Below are 17,792 nucleotides of genomic sequence, written 5' to 3'. Positions count from 1 at the left end.
AAATAAAGCGAAAACTTTCGTTTTGTTCTTCGACAGCTAAAAGGGTTTGTGATAGTTTAGTTTGTTGTTGTCAGGCATAGTTTTAGATTAGTTGATGCTCAGGTACGTTTTAACTTTGATGCTGTAATGGTGAGAAACTGATGCTTGTAGCGGCAGCATATTTGCTAATCTACAGCTCAGCAGTTAAAATTTTACTATTTCTAGGAATGAAACTTGTGAAACTTTTAATAAGTATCGCAATTAAAAAACAAACGAAGTATCAAAACAAAAAAAGACTACTATTTTTGAATATTTATTTTACAAGGAGCGTGCACTAACTCTGCAATAAAATAAAATTTCGTACAGTGCGAACGGAATAAAATTTCGTACAGTGCGGACGAAATAAAATTTCGTACAGTGCGAACAGTGCAGTGCGTGCGAACGATCCGCACAAAAGGCAGCGCCCACAACTACAGTAGAAAAGCCGCTTGAAAATTTAGCTGTAAATTACAGCCTTCACACAAGTAAATTTTTGACGACACTTGCATAAGCACTCAGGTTTAGACTTTGATTAGAACTAACCAGCACTCGGGTTAAGACTCTGATCAGAACTAGCATCAGTACTCAGGTTTACACTCAGGTGAGCACTAGCAATAGCATTCTGGTTTAGAAACTTGAAACTAAAGACCACATAGGCATAGCCATGATAGTTACAATTAACCACCGTTGCGTTTGACCCCCCAAAGATTCAGGTCCATGAACAGATTCTAAATTTGTTCCGAATTATTCCATTCTAACAAGCTATTTGAACCTAGCCTGAACCGGCTACCGATCACTTCGGCCGTTTTTCCTATTGGCCGCAATTTACTTCGGCCAGAGTACATTTTGGCTGCCAAAACTGAACCGTGTAATCTAAGTCCTTGTTATATGCCAAATTTTGATCTGTTTCAATTTCATTTCGGACGCACAATCTGTCTGAGCACAGTGTGTATGATTACAGTGTTACTGTAACCACCATGTCTAAATCTCGATGACACGAAGTCACCGTCACGAGAGAGTACTAAAAGCCTAACCGTATGACACATAGGGACACAGAAAATGAAAAAATCTTCATATCGTAAAACAAATAATAATAACCAAAGAATATCTATGAAATCACAGAAAGCTTAAGAAAAAATAACAAATCATTAGAAAACCTAAAAAAAATTAAAAACCTGAGAAACCATAACAAATTTAAGAAACCTAAGAAAACCAAAGAAACTAAGAAATCTAATAAACTAAAAAACCTAAGAAAACTAAGAAACCTAAAAAAGCCATAAGAAAGTTAAGAAAACCTAAGAAACCCAGGGAAACTAAGTAAACTAAGAAACCATAACAAATTTTGGAAAACCTAAGAAATCCTAAGTACATTAAGAAACTTAAGAAACCTAAAAAGCCTAAGAAGCCATAATAAACCTAAAAAACCTTAACACAACCTAGAAAACGTAGGAAACCCAAGAAACTTATGGTAGCTGAAACGTTCAGTTGCCGAAGTGAGGTTGGCCGAATTGAGTGTTGGCCGAAGTGAACCTATGCAGCCAAAATTTAACGCCGCCGAAGTGATCGAACGCGATTTGAACCATAACTAATACTTCAGCTATGCATTTTTTACGCACCTTATTTCTTTAAAGGCATCAGTATCGGTTGCAGAAATAGAAATACATTTACTGGTTAAAAAAGAATTTTTTGTTGTTGTTCAACCATCGTCTTGTTCAGGCCTAAAGAATGAAATTTAAACAGTTGCTTTTTCAAAAGGAAAAACACTTGCTTCAATTTTTTGGATGATAGTAACTGGTCAGCAAATGGCTAGCTTGACTTCTTTTTGAATGCTTTTTTCGTTCAGACCTGAAACGTAAAATTTAAACAGTTGTTTTTGCAAAAGGAAAAGTTTGCTTTGAGCTCAATTAAAGACGCATAAACCTTTATTTAACAGAATTTTAGAAACATTTAGATTTTGTTACTTTCCTCAACTTGCACTTTTCAACAACACCAATATGAGCACTCGGGTTAAGACTCTGATTAGGACTAACATCAGCACATGGGTTAACACTCTAGAAAGCACTGACAACAGTACTCTGGTTAAGGCCGGATTCACGCTGACTTCTATCTATCGGTTTTTCTATTGAGACACGGCCCAAAACGGCCGGTTTCTTAGCAGTATGCGTGAACGCGGCACCCTCTTCTAAATAGATACCTAAATAGGGAGCAGAATTGCGTTCACACAGGCACCTTTGAATAGGTGCAATAAAAGTTGTTGTTTAGGCGCTTGCGATAGTCAGCGGGGTCTGTGTGAACACAAGCCACCTATCTAGATCTGTATACCTATCTGTAGTTAAATGAATTACTGTACTGAATTATAATCGAATAAAATCGCAAAATTGTATTTATTTTACTGTTTATGAAGATCGATTGCCAAGTATTATAAATTACTAGGAAAGTGCACTCGCTTTTTGCGGGCACTGCATGACCGAAGCGTAGCGTGCTCGCATCACGGTTTTTTTCCGGAATGAACCATTTAAAGCTGCCTTCTTCAAAGTTAATAATTTGTCAAAGAATTAATAATCGCGCAGTTTTCACAAAAAACGAAGAGTGCATTTCCTGATATGGTCAAAGAACCGCCTCTTGTATTTCGACACAGGTATTTATTGTGATCAATTCCCAAAATCAATTTCTTAATTTATCTGGTGTGTAGATTCTACCTTCTTCGTTTCAAAACCGGAACGGGCTGACCCTCCTTGTTGCGATTTGTCCCATGAACATATTACGCAGCATGTCAGTACAAAACTTGAATCGAACAACGTTGTATCTGTGCACGAGCCTAATTTTTTTACTTGCTCCCTATTGAAGTTAATAACTTTCCCGGCATAATATGAAAATTTTATTGTCGCAACTCGGGCTGGTGGTAAAATATGGTTTTGGAAATACTTGCAGGTTAGAATAATGACTACTGTAGCCACCCCATGAAGTTGCTGTCAGGTAAGGACGCAGATACCCATGCCGGTATTGCGCTTGTCACATCGAGCAGCTGTGACTTTTTCCGTACTTTCGGGCAACGCAATATAATCTTATCTGCTAGATCGTAAGATTGAGATCGTGACGCGAAATGCCAAAATTGAGGTACCAAAGAAACATATCCCTGAAAATTTAATTAAGCAGCGCAGCACTTGTATATGGTACCGTACCATTGGACATTTTATCAAAAGAGATGGTGACCAATAAAGACAAATTTAGATGCGGCCTGGACATGTTCGGACAGCGCGCATCTCTGTATGTATCTGACAATAGGGGGACCATGTATGTGTGCCTTATGTGGTGGTGACCGACGGACACCATAGTTTGCTTGCGGCTTGAGTATATACGGCCAGCGCGCATATGTGCGTTTGATAGTGAACCCGCGCATATGTGCATTAGGTGGCGGTGACCGACGGACACCATAGTTTGCTTGCGTCTTGAGTATATACGGCCAGCGCGCATATGTGCGTTTGATAGTGAACCCGCGCATATGTGCATTAGGTGGCGGTGACCGACGGACACCATAGTTTGCTTGCGGCTTGAGTATATACGGCCAGCGCGCATATGTGCGTTTGATAGTGAACCCGCGCATATGTGCATTAGGTGGCGGTGACCGACGGACACCATAGTTTGCTTGCGGCTTGAGTATATACGGCCAGCGCGCATATGTGCGTTTGATAGTGAACCCGCGCATATGTGCATTAGGTGGCGGTGACCGACGGACACCATAGTTTGCTTGCGGCTTGAGTATATACGGCCAGCGCGCATATGTGCGTTTGATAGTGAACCCGCGCATATGTGCATTAGGTGGCGGTAACCGACGGACACCATAGTTTGCTTGCGGCTTGAGTATATACGGCCAGCGCGCATATGTGCGTTTGATAGTGAACCCGCGCATATGTGTATTAGGTGGCGGTAACCGACGGACACCATAGTTTGCTTGCGGCTTGAGTATATACGGCCAGCGCGCATATGTGCGTTTGATAGTGAACCCGCGCATATGTGCATTAGGTGGCGGTGACCGACGGACACCATAGTTTGCTTGCGGCTTGAGTATATACGGCCAGCGCGCATATGTGCGTTTGATAGTGAACCCGCGCATATGTGCATTAGGTGGCGGTGACCGACGGACACCATAGTTTGCTTGCGGCTTGAGTATATACGGCCAGCGCGCATATGTGCGTTTGATAGTGAACCCGCGCATATGTGCATTAGGTGGCGGTGACCGACGGACACCATAGTTTGCTTGCGGCTTGAGTATATACGGCCAGCGCGCATATGTGCGTTTGATAGTGAACCCGCGCATATGTGCATTAGGTGGCGGTGACCGACGGACACCATAGTTTGCTTGCGGCTTGAGTATATACGGCCAGCGCGCATATGTGCGTTTGATAGTGAACCCGCGCATATGTGCATTAGGTGGCGGTGACCGACGGACACCATAGTTTGCTTGCGGCTTGAGTATATACGGCCAGCGCGCATATGTGCGTTTGATAGTGAACCCGCGCATATGTGCATTAGGTGGCGGTGACCGACGGAAACCATAGTTTGCTTGCGGCTTGAGTATATACGGCCAGCGCGCATATGTGCGTTTGATAGTGAACCCGCGCATATGTGCATTAGGTGGCGGTGACCGACGGACACCATAGTTTGCTTGCGGCTTGAGTATATACGGCCAGCGCGCATATGTGCGTTTGATAGTGAACCCGCGCATATGTGCATTAGGTGGCGGTGACCGACGGACACCATAGTTTGCTTGCGGCTTGAGTATATACGGCCAGCGCGCATATGTGCGTTTGATAGTGAACCCGCGCATATGTGCATTAGGTGGCGGTGACCGACGGACACCATAGTTTGCTTGCGGCTTGAGTATATACGGCCAGCGCGCATATGTGCGTTTGATAGTGAACCCGCGCATATGTGCATTAGGTGGCGGTGACCGACGGACACCATAGTTTGCTTGCGGCTTGAGTATATACGGCCAGCGCGCATATGTGCGTTTGATAGTGAACCCGCGCATATGTGCATTAGGTGGCGGTGACCGACGGACACCATAGTTTGCTTGCGGCTTGAGTATATACGGCCAGCGCGCATATGTGCGTTTGATAGTGAACCCGCGCATATGTGCATTAGGTGGCGGTGACCGACGGACACCATAGTTTGCTTGCGGCTTGAGTATATACGGCCAGCGCGCATATGTGCGTTTGATAGTGAACCCGCGCATATGTGCATTAGGTGGCGGTGACCGACGGAAACCATAGTTTGCTTGTGGCTTGAGTATATACGGCCAGCGCGGATATGTGCGTTTGATAGTGAACCCGCGCATATGTGCATTAGGTGGCGGTGACCGACGGACACCACTTTTTTCATAAACGCTGAACATAGAGGACCTCCGCTACGCTTCGGTCGATTAATATGTGTAAATTCAACAATTTAACAGTTCTGTATGCTTCACATACTTGTGACTGCATATAAATAATATTCCTCCCTTACGCTACTTCAGTATTTCAGTTTTTTTTCTACTATTGTTGGCCACCAGGCTTGCAGTTAATTATTACAATTAATGTATTTTCAGTTCAGTGCTTCAATAGTGAGCAAAAGTCAAAATCAGTTTTGCAGGCTCACATTTAATATTAGTATTTATTACAGTACTCGTCTATCCAGTTGGTTCATTAAATGCTCGGCATGCCATGCGCCTAATATCGGCTCACCATAATGCAGCGCTCAACCGCCCCGGCGACTACTGGCTACCGTCACAGCGGGCGGATGCGTATATCGCTGCCTGCTGCTACCGTGGGCGGTTGCCAGTTGCCGATACAACGGGCGGTTGCCCCGGTGCTCCGTCTGCAGCACAGTGTTTATAGGTACATAACTATTATACAGATATAGATATTGTTATTATCGTACAATACATTGTACATTAATTGTACATTGCATTGTTATTGTACATTGCAACCTACAATACATGGTACATTAATTATACATTTCAATATTGCATAACAGTTACTGCAATTTACAGTAATACTGACAGACATCAACCGCACATCACGGTAATTTTTCAAAGCATCCGGTAATGGTTCAATATAAATTACTATTACAGCATATAACTTTTATTTAATTTTCAGCTGTCGTCATCGCTCAGCGTTGGTCATAATCGATAGTTTATTAAATGCAAAGTGCAACCACAGATTTAATATTTATCAGTACTGACGGTATTTTTTGCGTATAATAAAATCCTCTTCCAGTTAGGTAAAAGTTTACACATTTTGTTTGTGTTTATTTTAACAATTAAAACGATACCGTGCAACTGCTGCAGCCACAGGTTTGCTTCTGCAGCAAGCGCACGTTGTCGTTTAAAATGTTAATCTAACAGTGAAACATTGTGAATGTTAAAGTAGTTGATGTCTGAAATGGTAATTAATCGTAAGAAGTCGTATCCTGAATCAAAACACTTTCCAGGTCGTCACAATGTCATAATCATTGCGAATTTCATAATGTGAATTGTTAATGCATTTCAATCAGAAATGCATGTATATCCGGACAAATAGGAACCTCAAGTGGTTCCTATTTGCCTTAACCACTGTGTCTACGGAGTAGAGGAAAAGGTACCTTTGGATAGCAAAGCACTGTTCATGCCGCACATTGCTATCTACCAATTAAGAGCTAGGTAATTAACGTTAGCATAGGTGTGCTGCGTGAACGCGATTTTGGGATCTAATGCAATTAGGTGGTTGTCCCCGGTTGAACTCAAATCCCGCTAAGCAATTAAGCTAGATAGGTGTATGCGTGAACTCGGCCTAAGACTCCTGTAGAAACTAGCAAGCACAGCCTTCAATCGCTACAATGTACTCTCATAAGTCTAGCTGTTATGCAACTGGGCCGAATATTGAAGGCAAATGCACAATGAATGTTGAAGTTTTTTTGCAGTTTCCTTTGAACCTAATCCAATATCTACATTTCAGCAATTAAACCGAAATCCTCAAACAAAAAGAAAGACATAACTCGAAAATTTGAAGCTCTCTGTGTAACTAAAACAATGCATAACCAAATTATTGATAACAGTTGAAACTGTCTGTTAAGGTGATTTCGCTACCTTGACCGAGGCCCTAGTGGAGTGGGTTCAAGACCTCGACACTGACGAAAACAATTCTGTCTTTTGAACTTGAAAACGCTGAACTGGAATATTTTTGTTGGAATCTTTTTCCTAATTGATAGTTCGGTAGAATTTAGAAAAAAATAGATTCTGTTTATAGCCCTGAACTTTCCGGTGTCAAACGCAACGGTGGTTAATTGCAACTGTCATGATTGTGTGGTTCTCAGTTTCAAATGTCTTAACCAGAGTGCTACTGCTAGTGCTCAGCTGAATGTAAAGCCGAGTACTGATGTTAGTTTTGATCAGAGTCTTAACCCGAGTGCTGATGTTAGTTCTAATCAAAGTCTTAACCTGAGTGCTTATGTAAGCTTCGTCAAAAATTTATTTGTGTGAAGGCTGTGATTTACAGCTGAGTTTTCAAACGGCTTTTCTACTGTAGTTTTTGGCGCTGTAGTTTGTGCGGATGCAATGTTTATTTAATTTATTAAGAAAAAAAGACCAAAAGGTAAAAGTGTTAGTATATGGTTACTGTGCGTTTACTTAGCGTACTTGCGATTGCATTGCACGAAGTTTGTTTTATAGCACAGAGTTAATGCACACTCCTTGAAAATAAATGTAAGAATAGTAGGTTTTCATTCGTTTGTTTCTTATTTTGCATTTTTATTGCGTTACTTATTAAAGGTTTCATTCCTAGAAATAGTAAAATTTTGACTGCGGAGCTGTAGATTAGCAAATATATTGCCGCTGCAAGCATTAGGTTCTCACCATTACAGCATCAAAGTTAAAACGCACGTGAGCATCAACTAATCTGAAAATATGCCTGACAACAACAAACTAAAAATTTACAATCAAAGAATTTTTCAATATTGTTTCTATCACATACCCTATCAGCTGTCGAAGAACAAAACGGAAGTTTTCGCCTTATTTGCGTATTCATGCTTACTCTTAAACTCTGAACAGCGACACTTCCAATGGATTTCATGTTAGAGTGGATGTGTGAACGCCGTCACTGAACAAGACGCTAAGTGCGTTAAATGAACCGAATTGCGTGAATAACACGCATCCCAACCCTCTAGCAGGATTCGATCAGTCGTGATGATCTCGTCAGTACTGTAACACTACAACTTAGTCTACAAGACGAAGTTGTAAGTTGTAGTGTTACAGTACTGTATGCCAAGAGCACTTTGTGAGAAGTTAAAATGGCTCAATAGGTGCTATAAAACCAGTTGCAGCGATGCACAGCCACGATTTGTATAGTAGTACACTACTTACATGTAAAAAACACGAATGCATACTACGTTCACAACAATCTTTCTTAACTATCAGACAAGTCACTTTTTGACTAAAGGCAACAACAATATGTACGCAAAAAGCTAGACAAGCTGTAGCACTAACCAACTCTGATCGTAGAAGTTCAAACAAAATATGTACGTGATTTCTCAATCATCACAAAATCATCTGAATCCGATCATTCTTGCACAACAACAGCTGCTTTTTACACTTACTAATTGGAAGAGCGCTCGAAATCGTTGAATCGTTTATTAAGTTTTTCAAACTCAGTGTGCAAGTTGGCATTTCCCGTTTTCAGGCTCTTGACCTCCTTTTCAAGCTCCCCGACTTTCTTGTTCAGCTGGTTACTCTGCTGCTTTGCCTGGGTCAGTTCTCGGCGAATTCCACTCCACGCAACTTTCGTTTGAGCATCCAAGTTTTTGATCTAACCGTTGTCGATGTTAAAATAAATGGTATTGTGATCACAAATGCCTCTACACGCAGCACATTAATTAAATGTCTAGGCGTAGATGAGGTAAATTACAGCCGTGTCACGGGTTATTAAATGGTGCTCTGGCATGGCATGTATTACTTACATAACCATAGGTCGTAGCCTCATCACCGTCTGCATCAGATCCGCTAGCCTCTTCACTACTTTCGGAATCTTGACTCACAGCACGTACTGGAGGCGGAGGCTGTGAGCAACCTCGACCGCCAGAAATAGGGGTAGCTGCACACTATTTAAATGTCAAGGCGAAGGATGAAGTACCTTACAGCCGTGTCACGGTAAAAGAGGGGCGCGCTTGATTACTTACATTGTCGGTCGAAGTCGTAGCTGTCTCAGCCGATCCACCTGATTTATCGTCGGCCGCGTCTGATGGGTAAACCGGTAACTCCGATCTCGGCGGTACTGGAGTCGGAGGCAGGGGACTGTCTCGACGGGAGCGCGATGCTGAAGGCTCACTCGGACCGCCAGGAATAGGGGTAGTTGTTTCCCGCCTTTGTCGGGCTGGTGTACTCGCAGCACACTAGGATGAAGTAACTTACAGCCGTGTCACGGTAAAAAAGTGGTGCTCTGGAACGGCATTGATTACTTACATCAACACTTTCGCTCGTAGCCCCGGTAGCTGCAACCGTTTCAGTAGCGCGCACATCGTTATCCGATCCGCATCTCCTCCTTACCTCCTGGTGCTCAATCGCTTGCACATCATTTGCTAAATTCATCGATTCACGGACAATAAGCGGTAAATCGAGTGTGGGTGACTCAGTCTCGGATTGCCGGTGGCCATGAGGTGCAATATCCTGCAACCAAAGGCATCATACTACCGTTTCACGGTGTTAATGAGTTCACTGTAATACTTACCGCATCACATGTAACGCCAGCCCTATCTTCTTCATCATGGCTACCATCATCAAAAACAGAGTCCTACACGCAGCACACTAATTAAATGTCTAGGCGTAGATGAGGTAAATTACAGCCGTGTCACGGGTTAACAAATGGTGCTCTGGTAAGGCATTTATTACTTACAAAACCATTCGAAACATACTTAACATCTGCATCAGATCCACTAGTCTCATCACAACTTTCGGAATCTTGACTATCAGGACTTCCACGACGCGAGCTCCATGGGGAAGGCTCAGTCGGACCCTCAGGATTAGGGGTAGATGCTTCTGCAGCTGGCAGGGACGGCATCACGGGCTGAATTACAGCTCCTTCCGAGCCCAATATGACTTCATGGGCAACAGGCGGTAAGTTCCACTGCGCAAAATCGGGTGCTCGATCATCGATGTATCCATCGCCGCCAGTTCTGCTGGTCTGCTGCCCGAACGGGTTGACATCATTGAGGCAGGAAGCTGGTGCCATATCGAAAGCAGAACTAAATATACCGATGAAGCGGGCAGGTGCCGGCGAAGTTGCCCTTTGGGAACGCGCTGGAGACGAGCCTTCCCCATGCGAAGTCCGAGTTTCAGCACTCACATCACTGATGACGGTGCCTTCTGCCATTGTAGCAGCCAAGCAGCTTGATTCGCACTCGTCTGCTTCAATAACAGTGTCCAATTCTCGTGGATCAGCTTGAGTAGCACCCACATCTCCATCAGTGATGCCAGTTCCGCGAATCCGCTGCCGTTTGCGCTTTTGGCCAGATGTTCTTTCGGATGGTGCGAGAGATGAATGTCCTCTTCGTTGGGTAAAGACACTCCCCTGGTGAGACAACACAGCACGCCCTGGCCCGTTCCGCGAATGTCTAAGCATAAACTGGAACTCCCGGTCGATAGTGTGACCTGCCAAGGCAATTTTTTCTGCGTCGCGAGCCCTTCCGACGTACCGGGCGTTACTGAGAGAGTCCTGCAATACCAAACTTACAACTCAAGTGTTGCCGCGAAAAGTAATCTAGGTACGATTAAGCCTAACGGCTAAGCCGGTGCACAGTATAACCGCGTTACGGCAAATATGCTTCAGTTCAATGTGCAGCTTTGAAGTTGATTAAAATAAGTTTCACACTAACCTTAAACATCAAAAGCTTGTTCTCAACGAAATACGCAAACATCGGGAATCTTGCTTGGGGGAATCGGCACATTCCCAGGTGCCAGGCCTTGCCCATGAGCATAACTGCCCGGAAGTCTTTTGGAATTTCATAAGACCAGTAGCGAGAGTCCAACTAGTTACACAGACACCGTAAGCGAGATTAGTGACTTTAAGCGTCACTGCAACGTACCTTTGCGAAAACTGCGGGCAATTGTACGGTATGTTCTTTTTCCAAATCTGTCACTGGCTTAGTATTGTCCGGACCGTACAAAAATTGGGGACGCTTTTTCGTTCTATAAGCTAATAACAGCTCTTCCGGAACGGTTTCTAAGACGAAATTAACCGTACGGACATTCTTTTCTGCCGCAAATTCAAGCATAAGTGCACTGGCAAGGGGAAGGCACTCGTTCTCCTTCTGCTGTTGCACATAAAACTGGGTGATTTTAAGACAACTTTTTTTAGGCAGGCCTGTCAATGCTGCAAAAATTCTATAAAGTTCTTCAGGTGGAGGTTTGTTCATGGTATCCCAGTAATAATAACGCTGGTTTCCTTCAATGCTTCGAATTCTTGCAAAGGTTACAACATGCAAGCCAACAACCAGGAGTTGGATGCCACGATCACCTTTCATAAATAGGTTGGCGTCGATGTTGCACATAAGTTTAAGCATGGCATCGCATCCGCCCAGCTTGGGATACCACTTCCGCGCAAGTATACACACGAGGCTCACAAACGGTACCATATTCCCCATGGAACCCTCTTCCCGAAACTTCTCAGCATGTTCACGCGTAATGTGGAGCTCGGGTATCGCCCAGGGGGAATCAAGGTAGGCTGTAGTTGGCTGCAGCAAGTTGTCCTGATCGAAGTATAGCTCATATCCGCCGTCGAATTGGACGAAACTGGTTGGGTACGTATGCTCTCCGAAATGCTGGTAAATATCGCCTAATTTCGCCCGGACTTGGTCCGTGATCTTCTGCTGCTTCGTCGAATCAGTGACTTTAATATATGACTGAAAAATATATTAACTAAGTTAGAACAAGCGGAGAGATCAACTAACCGTGGCACGGTAACCATTAGGCACTGCAAGTTTAAACCCCGAGGAAAGGCAAGCGCCATAACGACCACTCATACCCATCTACGTAAATCTGATTTAACCAATTAAGATTACGTACACCATATGCAAATATGGCTTTGACTAGTGCCAAACTTACTTCAACCCGCACGGATAGGAAATCAGCAGAAAGCAAATTGTTGAATTCCTGAAACCAAGCACACATACAGCAATGGATTACAACACTCAAGCTTTCTTGGAACTTACGGAATCGAAAGGAGACGCCTTGTTAATGATTTTGTTCCACTCGTAAATATCGGAAACCGGTGTATCATGTGTGGCCATCAAGGACAGACTTCTAGAGGCACTCTGGACTTCGTCCAAAACCACACATCCGGCTTGCTTTAGCTCTTCACCAATTCTTCCCACATCGCCAGAACAAAGTAGTTTGTCAATATGACGAACAACAGTCGGCAGGGTCTCGCCCATCGATGCGCATGGATTTTCAGGCTTGCGCGAAAGGTCCTCTAAGAAAACCTTATCTGCGTAGCGAGCACTCCATTCAAAACAAATTGTCGACACATCAGGATCGTCGTCACCAGGTTCGAGATCCATTTCGCATTGGGGGTTCGGACGTTCGTCGATATTACGTCGCAGAAGTGCGGGACGGAACTTGACTACGAGTAATGTCCCAATTAATTACTCATCACAGGATTTAGAATTTACTCATCACAACTTACGGTTTAATAAGCGCGGTATTTCCCCTCGAATCCAGGGAATTAGAAGGTGAATACTAAATCCATCATGATGTTCTTTCCGCGTCAGATGGTATTTTTCTGAAAAAGTTTAAGCATAAATGAATTCACAAATGACCGTGCGCCGGGTTGAAAATGCTGTATACCGTAACACGGTTACCGTTAATCGGCCACTATGACACCGTACATATCGCTCTAACTTGTTTGCTGGCAAATGATCGGAACAATAAAAAACTGGTTCTTAACAGAAAATTGTACAACGTGAGTGAAGTGCAATGTTTGCCTTACTTTTGGCACGACTGACGCGGCGGCGCTTTTATATACGCCAAGGAAAAAACCGAAGTGTTGTAGAGCATTCCGGTAGGACGTCAACTTTTTCATTATTCTTAACTGAAGTTGGACAGGTAAGGAGTTTAGGCACTGGAAAGCTTCATATGGAATCGGCCAAACTGTTTCCGTGGCCAAACTTTCAGCTAAGTCTTGGCGACGTGATTTCTTCTTTTTCTGTTCTAGGTTATGGGAGCGCTTCTCAAACAGTGCCAAGAAATTCACAACAATTTTCAAGTGTTCGGAATTGCGGAGCTCGAAGATGGTCTTAATAAAGCAGTTCCAAGTAACATCAGTCATCATTCTCACGAAGTTTCCAGTCAAAATTTTGTCAATAGTCGCAGGCGACTTCTCGTTACGTATCGTACTGCGCCGAATTTTGAAATACGTGTTTGCGAGATGAAGCATAACCATATCCTCAGTAATCTCGTCTTCCTCTTCCTTGTTGTCACTTTTCGCGATGACCATATAGATTGCAGTAAAGACGTAATCAACTGCTGTAGCGGGGAACTGGTCGAAATTTAACTCAGGGTCGGCTATCTGGTAGCCATAGCGATCCAAATTGTTTGTCAGCGGCGAGTCGATGACGTTGACCTAGCAACAAAGTTTATCAATTATTTCCTGATAACTTCCAGGTATACAGTGCTCTATAACCGTGCCACGGTTGGCAAAAATGTCACATTTTAACCATTCCACGATTTTATAACCGTACCACGGCTAAGAATCGACAAACTTGCTTTTAAACCAGTACGCGATACCGATACGCGAAACTTACGCGAATCTACTGTAGTTGTATAGTCGTGTAATGGCTTTATGTTTATGTACAACTGTTGTACTCATTAACCGTGCAGTTACGCAAACTTGCACCAAGGTGTACAGTGCTCTATGACCGTGCCACGGTTGGCAAAAATGTCGCATTTTAACCATTCCACGGTTTTATAACCGTACCTCGGCTAAGAATCGACAAAATTGCTTTTAACCGATACGTGATACCGATACGCGAAACTTACGCGAATCTACTGCAGTTGTGCAGCCGTGCAATGGCTTTATGTACAACTGTTCTACTCATTAACCGTCTACGGGGTGGCAAAAATGTCGTAATTTAGTCATTTACCACTTCTAAGAATCTACAAAGTGAAACTCTAGCTTTAAACTGATACACGGGCGCAACTTACGCGAATAATCATCGGACCCTTTCTTTTTTTTCCGTCTTCTAAGTTCCGCTCCATTTTCTTTCTTTTAACGTCCAAAGAACGAAGTATCTGGAGTCCAACCATACGGTTTAAAGGGCGAAGCTTTACGCCTTCTAGGAAGGGAACAGTTTCTCGGTTTGATAGGCGCTTGCGAGCTTTTTCGTAGGCTTTGGGATCTACTGGCTCTACATCCACGACGGAAGCTCCAAATGCGATAACCTTGGCCGACTCAAACTCAGCAGTTAGACGGGATTTGTACCTGTGGTATTCCCGCGCCTTTTTATTGACGAAACGGAAAGGTTTCGCCATGACAAGATCACTGAGGAAGACCTCGAAGGTCTCAAACGGCTGCAAACAAACCATATGGCTCACAAACACACACACAACCACACGCACACAAACACAAACGGCAATTTTACCTTTCTGTTGAACTGATACAATTCTTGCTTGGATTTCTTGAAGTCTTCATTGTCCTCTGCGTCCGGATAGCTAGGATCAGCTTCAATGTCGTCCTCATCGGATTCAGCAATATACTTGCGCTTCGAAGCTTTTTTCGTGTGCGTACCAGTGGTCCCCCGCTTCTTAGTGACTTTGTGCAGGCTCGTTGATGGTTTCTCAGAATCCTTTCCCTTCCCCGCTTTGCTGGCTGCCTTTGCCTTTTCCAGCAGTTTCGTCCTGCTCGCACGATCGCGGTTCGTCGCCTTCGGTTTCATTGGAGCTTTACCCATTGCGCCAAACGATCATCAGACATCGTAGTCAAAGGAATCTCAAAACTGAAATTCTGACAATTTTCAATAACACTTTAAGTGAGACGAGCTTGAAACTGTACTGTGCAACGGCTGGACAGATCGGTGTTAAGCAGATCCGTGTCACGATAGCGAGCGTGTCAAAGCATGCCTGTACTACTGTGGTGCCAAGTAGAAAAAGCACCCGCCCGTACAGTGAGTTACATGCTAAACGGATACGACTCATAGTACTTCCTGCACCCGCACTACTGCGCTGCACATTGTGCGCCCTGAAAATGAGAACTTTCAGTTGGCATGTTTCAAGTCTGTGCATGTGGAGCCTAAGCAGTTCATAAGAAGCCATTTTTTTGCGCTCACTGGTAGTTTGTTCTGCTAGATTTTCAACCGTGTAGACATGTCTGGCCAACAAGAACCGCCTCGTCCCTGCCCTGGAAGAATGATTAAAAAAATGAAACAGGAGATGCTGAAGCGGGGAGAGCTCACCGAGGAGACATATGCCTATTGGGTAGGGCCCAGACCTGGGCAGTTATGAGATTTCGACTCATAGTTAGAATTAAGAGTTAATCGCAGCTCGCGAGTTACGCTACGAGTTAAGTTAGCCGCAATAACTAGAGTTAACTGGAGTTAACTTCTAATAAAAGAAATCATGATTTTATTAATCAACTTCAAGTAGTCTTTTATGCATACCGATATCACTTTTACCAGATTTGAGACACAGACCAATTATTAATTTTTTTCTTAAAACTGATTTTTAAAATTCATGCTTTTTCTAATGTTCCTTTTTCATGTTTTTCCTGAGGGAGAGAGCGAGAGACACATTTTTCTTGAGGGAGGAAGATAAAATATAAATGAAACATAAGAAAGAATAAGAATGAAACAAAAGAATGAAACATATAAAGAAAACATGCTTGTGTTTTTTGTGTTTTGTTCTTATTGTGTTTCCTGCCTGTTTTCTCTCACCCTCAAGAAAAAATCAAACATAAGAAGTTCTTATCTGACAAAATTCCTCCCTCTTTTTAACCACATAAAAATTCCTGCCTCTCAAAATTCCTCCCTCTTTTTGACCCTGGCTTTTGGGGCCGAGCGCCGGCAACGCTGAACTTTTTACTAATATTTCGCTTCACATGGCTACCGAAGTTAGTGTAGCTGTTTGACAGCGTTGACCGCATTATTACGCTTCTTTAATGGGCAGGTAGCGAACAATTACAGGTAGCAGGTAGCAGGTAGCAGGTAGCGCACAGACGATCAGTTCCCGTGTGATTTTTGTGCGGAACATGATTTGTCCTCTCGTTGACAAAATTTTGCTCCGCAAAAAATTACGTTCTCTGCACGCTGTTAATTGAGCTCAAATTGAACGACCACACTCACCGTCAGCATGGACTCTCCGATGCATATTCATCGACCGAAGCGTAGCGAAGGCAGATTAATACATACTTTCGTTGATTTGTGTCCGTTACGAAAGGTCGTTACGAAAGGTTGTCACGAAAGCCATTTCCAACGAGTAACTGGAAGTCTATGCTTATGTTCCTAAGTCGTTTTGCAAAATAATATAAAATTTCATTATTCAACATATACAAATAGTATTAAAATACTTAAATAGTTTGTAATATAAAATGTAGTATACTGTACTCAAAGGAAATGCTGCGCTCAGGGCTTTCAAATGCACATTTTCTTAGTCTAGTCAATGCCTTGGACGGTGGTAGTGTACGTCTGCTCGAGAAATTTTGTACACACATACTTTTGTAATTATGGCAATTTATGCGATCCACGGTTAAAATAACATTTTTTCTGATATTTTCTATTTTTTAATTTCATTTTTGCTTTCAACTGAAACCCCCAGAGTTACGTTAAACTCGAGTTGCGCTATATTATTTTTGAGTTGCGCTAGAGTTAAGTTTTCGTCCCGGCGAGTTAAGCTTCAAAGTTAAGTTATAAATCGTTAACTCGAAAAAAACTCGCGTTAAGTTAAATAGTTAAAATTAACTGCCCAGGTCTGGTAGGGCCGATGAAAACGAAAGCGGAACGAATGCTTTATGTTCCGCCTGAGGAGTACGTTCCGGATACTTCCTCGGAAGATACTTCCTCGGAAGGAACGACTTCCCCGGGACGCGAGCAAGGTGTGCTTCGGGTTTGTTGTGGTGTTTGGGGTGCCCCTGGCAGGGGCAGGCAGCCACGTGTTCTAATAACGTGTACTGTGTTCTAACGTTGAAAGTGTAAATGTTGTCTTCTAACGTTAGTCTTCTGCACATTAATTACTTATATTTACTTCTTTTTTTTAGGTGCCGGTGTCATCAAGAAAAAGAGTGAGTATTTAAATTACTGATTGTAGCATATGAGGCCGCATTCGAGCCGTGCAGTTTTGAATTTGGTTTGGCTGTTATCTAACGCTTGATTCTCTGTATAGCTGTCGGTACTGGTAAGCGCGGCCGTCCTCCCGGAAGCGGCAAGAAATCAGTGAAGTCACTGTCATCTGGACGCGGTCGTGGACGTCCTCCGGGAAGCGGGAAGACTACACATGGTATGGAGCGCTTTTGCAGCTGCAGAAACTTGTATACAGTAGTGGTGTTTATTTTGTAGAAAAACGTGGACGTTCCGAGAACAACGCTGCTCCGCAAGAAGGAACTGGGTGAAGATTACCTACATCAGCACGGGCATATTTTGTGTTGTATTCAGAAGAACGGTATGATGCTTTTCTTTTTTTTAAATCGAATTCCCATGTTTATAAGCGGTCGTGATGATGTTTTTGAGTTTTTAAACAAACGACTTCGTCAGCTGCACTGTCAGTGATGTGTTAAAATGATAAA

General features: G+C 43.3%; 3 protein-coding genes across 4 annotated transcripts; 1 reads left to right on the top strand and 2 right to left on the bottom strand.

Moving 5' to 3' along the window:
* Nucleotides 1-8,432: 8,432 nt before the first annotated feature.
* LOC129582788 (uncharacterized) lies at nt 8,433-10,997 on the bottom strand. Its single transcript, XM_055474402.1, has 7 exons — nt 10,900-10,997; nt 9,940-10,739; nt 9,756-9,818; nt 9,491-9,694; nt 9,208-9,420; nt 8,989-9,129; nt 8,433-8,837 (listed from the first exon to the last, which is right to left on the bottom strand). Exons 1-4 carry the CDS (start codon nt 10,993-10,995, stop codon nt 9,613-9,615), a joined length of 1,041 nt encoding a protein of 346 aa, XP_055330377.1. The 5' UTR covers nt 10,996-10,997; the 3' UTR covers nt 8,433-8,837; nt 8,989-9,129; nt 9,208-9,420; nt 9,491-9,612.
* A 42-nt stretch (nt 10,998-11,039) lies between these two features.
* LOC129582784 (uncharacterized) lies at nt 11,040-14,968 on the bottom strand. The gene is made up of 8 exons (XM_055474398.1): nt 14,662-14,968; nt 14,225-14,590; nt 13,011-13,643; nt 12,708-12,803; nt 12,235-12,644; nt 12,128-12,175; nt 11,110-11,925; nt 11,040-11,052 (listed from the first exon to the last, which is right to left on the bottom strand). Exons 1-4 carry the CDS (start codon nt 14,953-14,955, stop codon nt 12,789-12,791), a joined length of 1,308 nt encoding a protein of 435 aa, XP_055330373.1. The 5' UTR covers nt 14,956-14,968; the 3' UTR covers nt 11,040-11,052; nt 11,110-11,925; nt 12,128-12,175; nt 12,235-12,644; nt 12,708-12,788.
* A 428-nt stretch (nt 14,969-15,396) lies between these two features.
* LOC129582798 (uncharacterized) lies at nt 15,397-17,680 on the top strand. 2 transcript variants are annotated; one of them, XM_055474411.1, is made up of 5 exons: nt 15,397-15,493; nt 16,989-17,105; nt 17,268-17,291; nt 17,393-17,506; nt 17,566-17,680. In XM_055474411.1, the coding sequence occupies exons 2-5, from the start codon at nt 16,994-16,996 to the stop codon at nt 17,616-17,618; spliced, it is 303 nt and encodes a 100-aa protein (XP_055330386.1). In that variant the 5' UTR covers nt 15,397-15,493; nt 16,989-16,993; the 3' UTR covers nt 17,619-17,680. The 2 variants fall into 2 exon arrangements, with proteins under 2 accessions (XP_055330386.1, XP_055330388.1); XM_055474413.1 differs by lacking the exon at nt 15,397-15,493 and having other exon boundaries at nt 16,918-17,105.
* The last annotated feature ends 112 nt before the right edge of the window (nt 17,681-17,792 follow it).

The sequence above is a fragment of the Paramacrobiotus metropolitanus genome, unplaced genomic scaffold (genome assembly GCF_019649055.1).
Source record: "Paramacrobiotus metropolitanus isolate TYO unplaced genomic scaffold, Prichtersi_v1.0 Parri_scaffold0000008, whole genome shotgun sequence".
NCBI classification, from domain to species: Eukaryota; Metazoa; Tardigrada; class Eutardigrada; order Parachela; family Macrobiotidae; genus Paramacrobiotus; species Paramacrobiotus metropolitanus.
This window is presented reverse-complemented; position numbering and strand designations above follow the sequence as displayed.

Bases quoted from the DNA above. Each gene is read 5' to 3' on its own strand.
- LOC129582788 (XM_055474402.1), bottom strand. From the start codon at position 10,995: ATGGGCAAGGCCTGGCACCTGGGAATGTGCCGATTCCCCCAAGCAAGA. The intron at 10,740-10,899 runs GTTAGTGTGAAA...TTGGTATTGCAG, and splicing joins ACAAGCTTTTGATGTTTAAG to GACTCTCTCAGTAACGCCCG. The intron at 9,695-9,755 runs GTAAGTATTACA...CTTTGGTTGCAG, and splicing joins CTGGCGTTACATGTGATGCG to GATATTGCACCTCATGGCCA.
- LOC129582784 (XM_055474398.1), bottom strand. From the start codon at position 14,955: ATGAAACCGAAGGCGACGAACCGCGATCGTGCGAGCAGGACGAAACTG. The intron at 14,591-14,661 runs GTAAAATTGCCG...GTTTGTTTGCAG, and splicing joins TGTATCAGTTCAACAGAAAG to CCGTTTGAGACCTTCGAGGT. The intron at 13,644-14,224 runs GTAAGTTGCGCC...CTTTGTTGCTAG, and splicing joins AGGGTCCGATGATTATTCGC to GTCAACGTCATCGACTCGCC.
- LOC129582798 (XM_055474411.1), top strand. From the start codon at position 16,994: ATGAAAACGAAAGCGGAACGAATGCTTTATGTTCCGCCTGAGGAGTAC. The intron at 17,106-17,267 runs GTGTGCTTCGGG...TCTTTTTTTTAG, and splicing joins TTCCCCGGGACGCGAGCAAG to GTGCCGGTGTCATCAAGAAA. The intron at 17,292-17,392 runs GTGAGTATTTAA...TTCTCTGTATAG, and splicing joins CGGTGTCATCAAGAAAAAGA to CTGTCGGTACTGGTAAGCGC.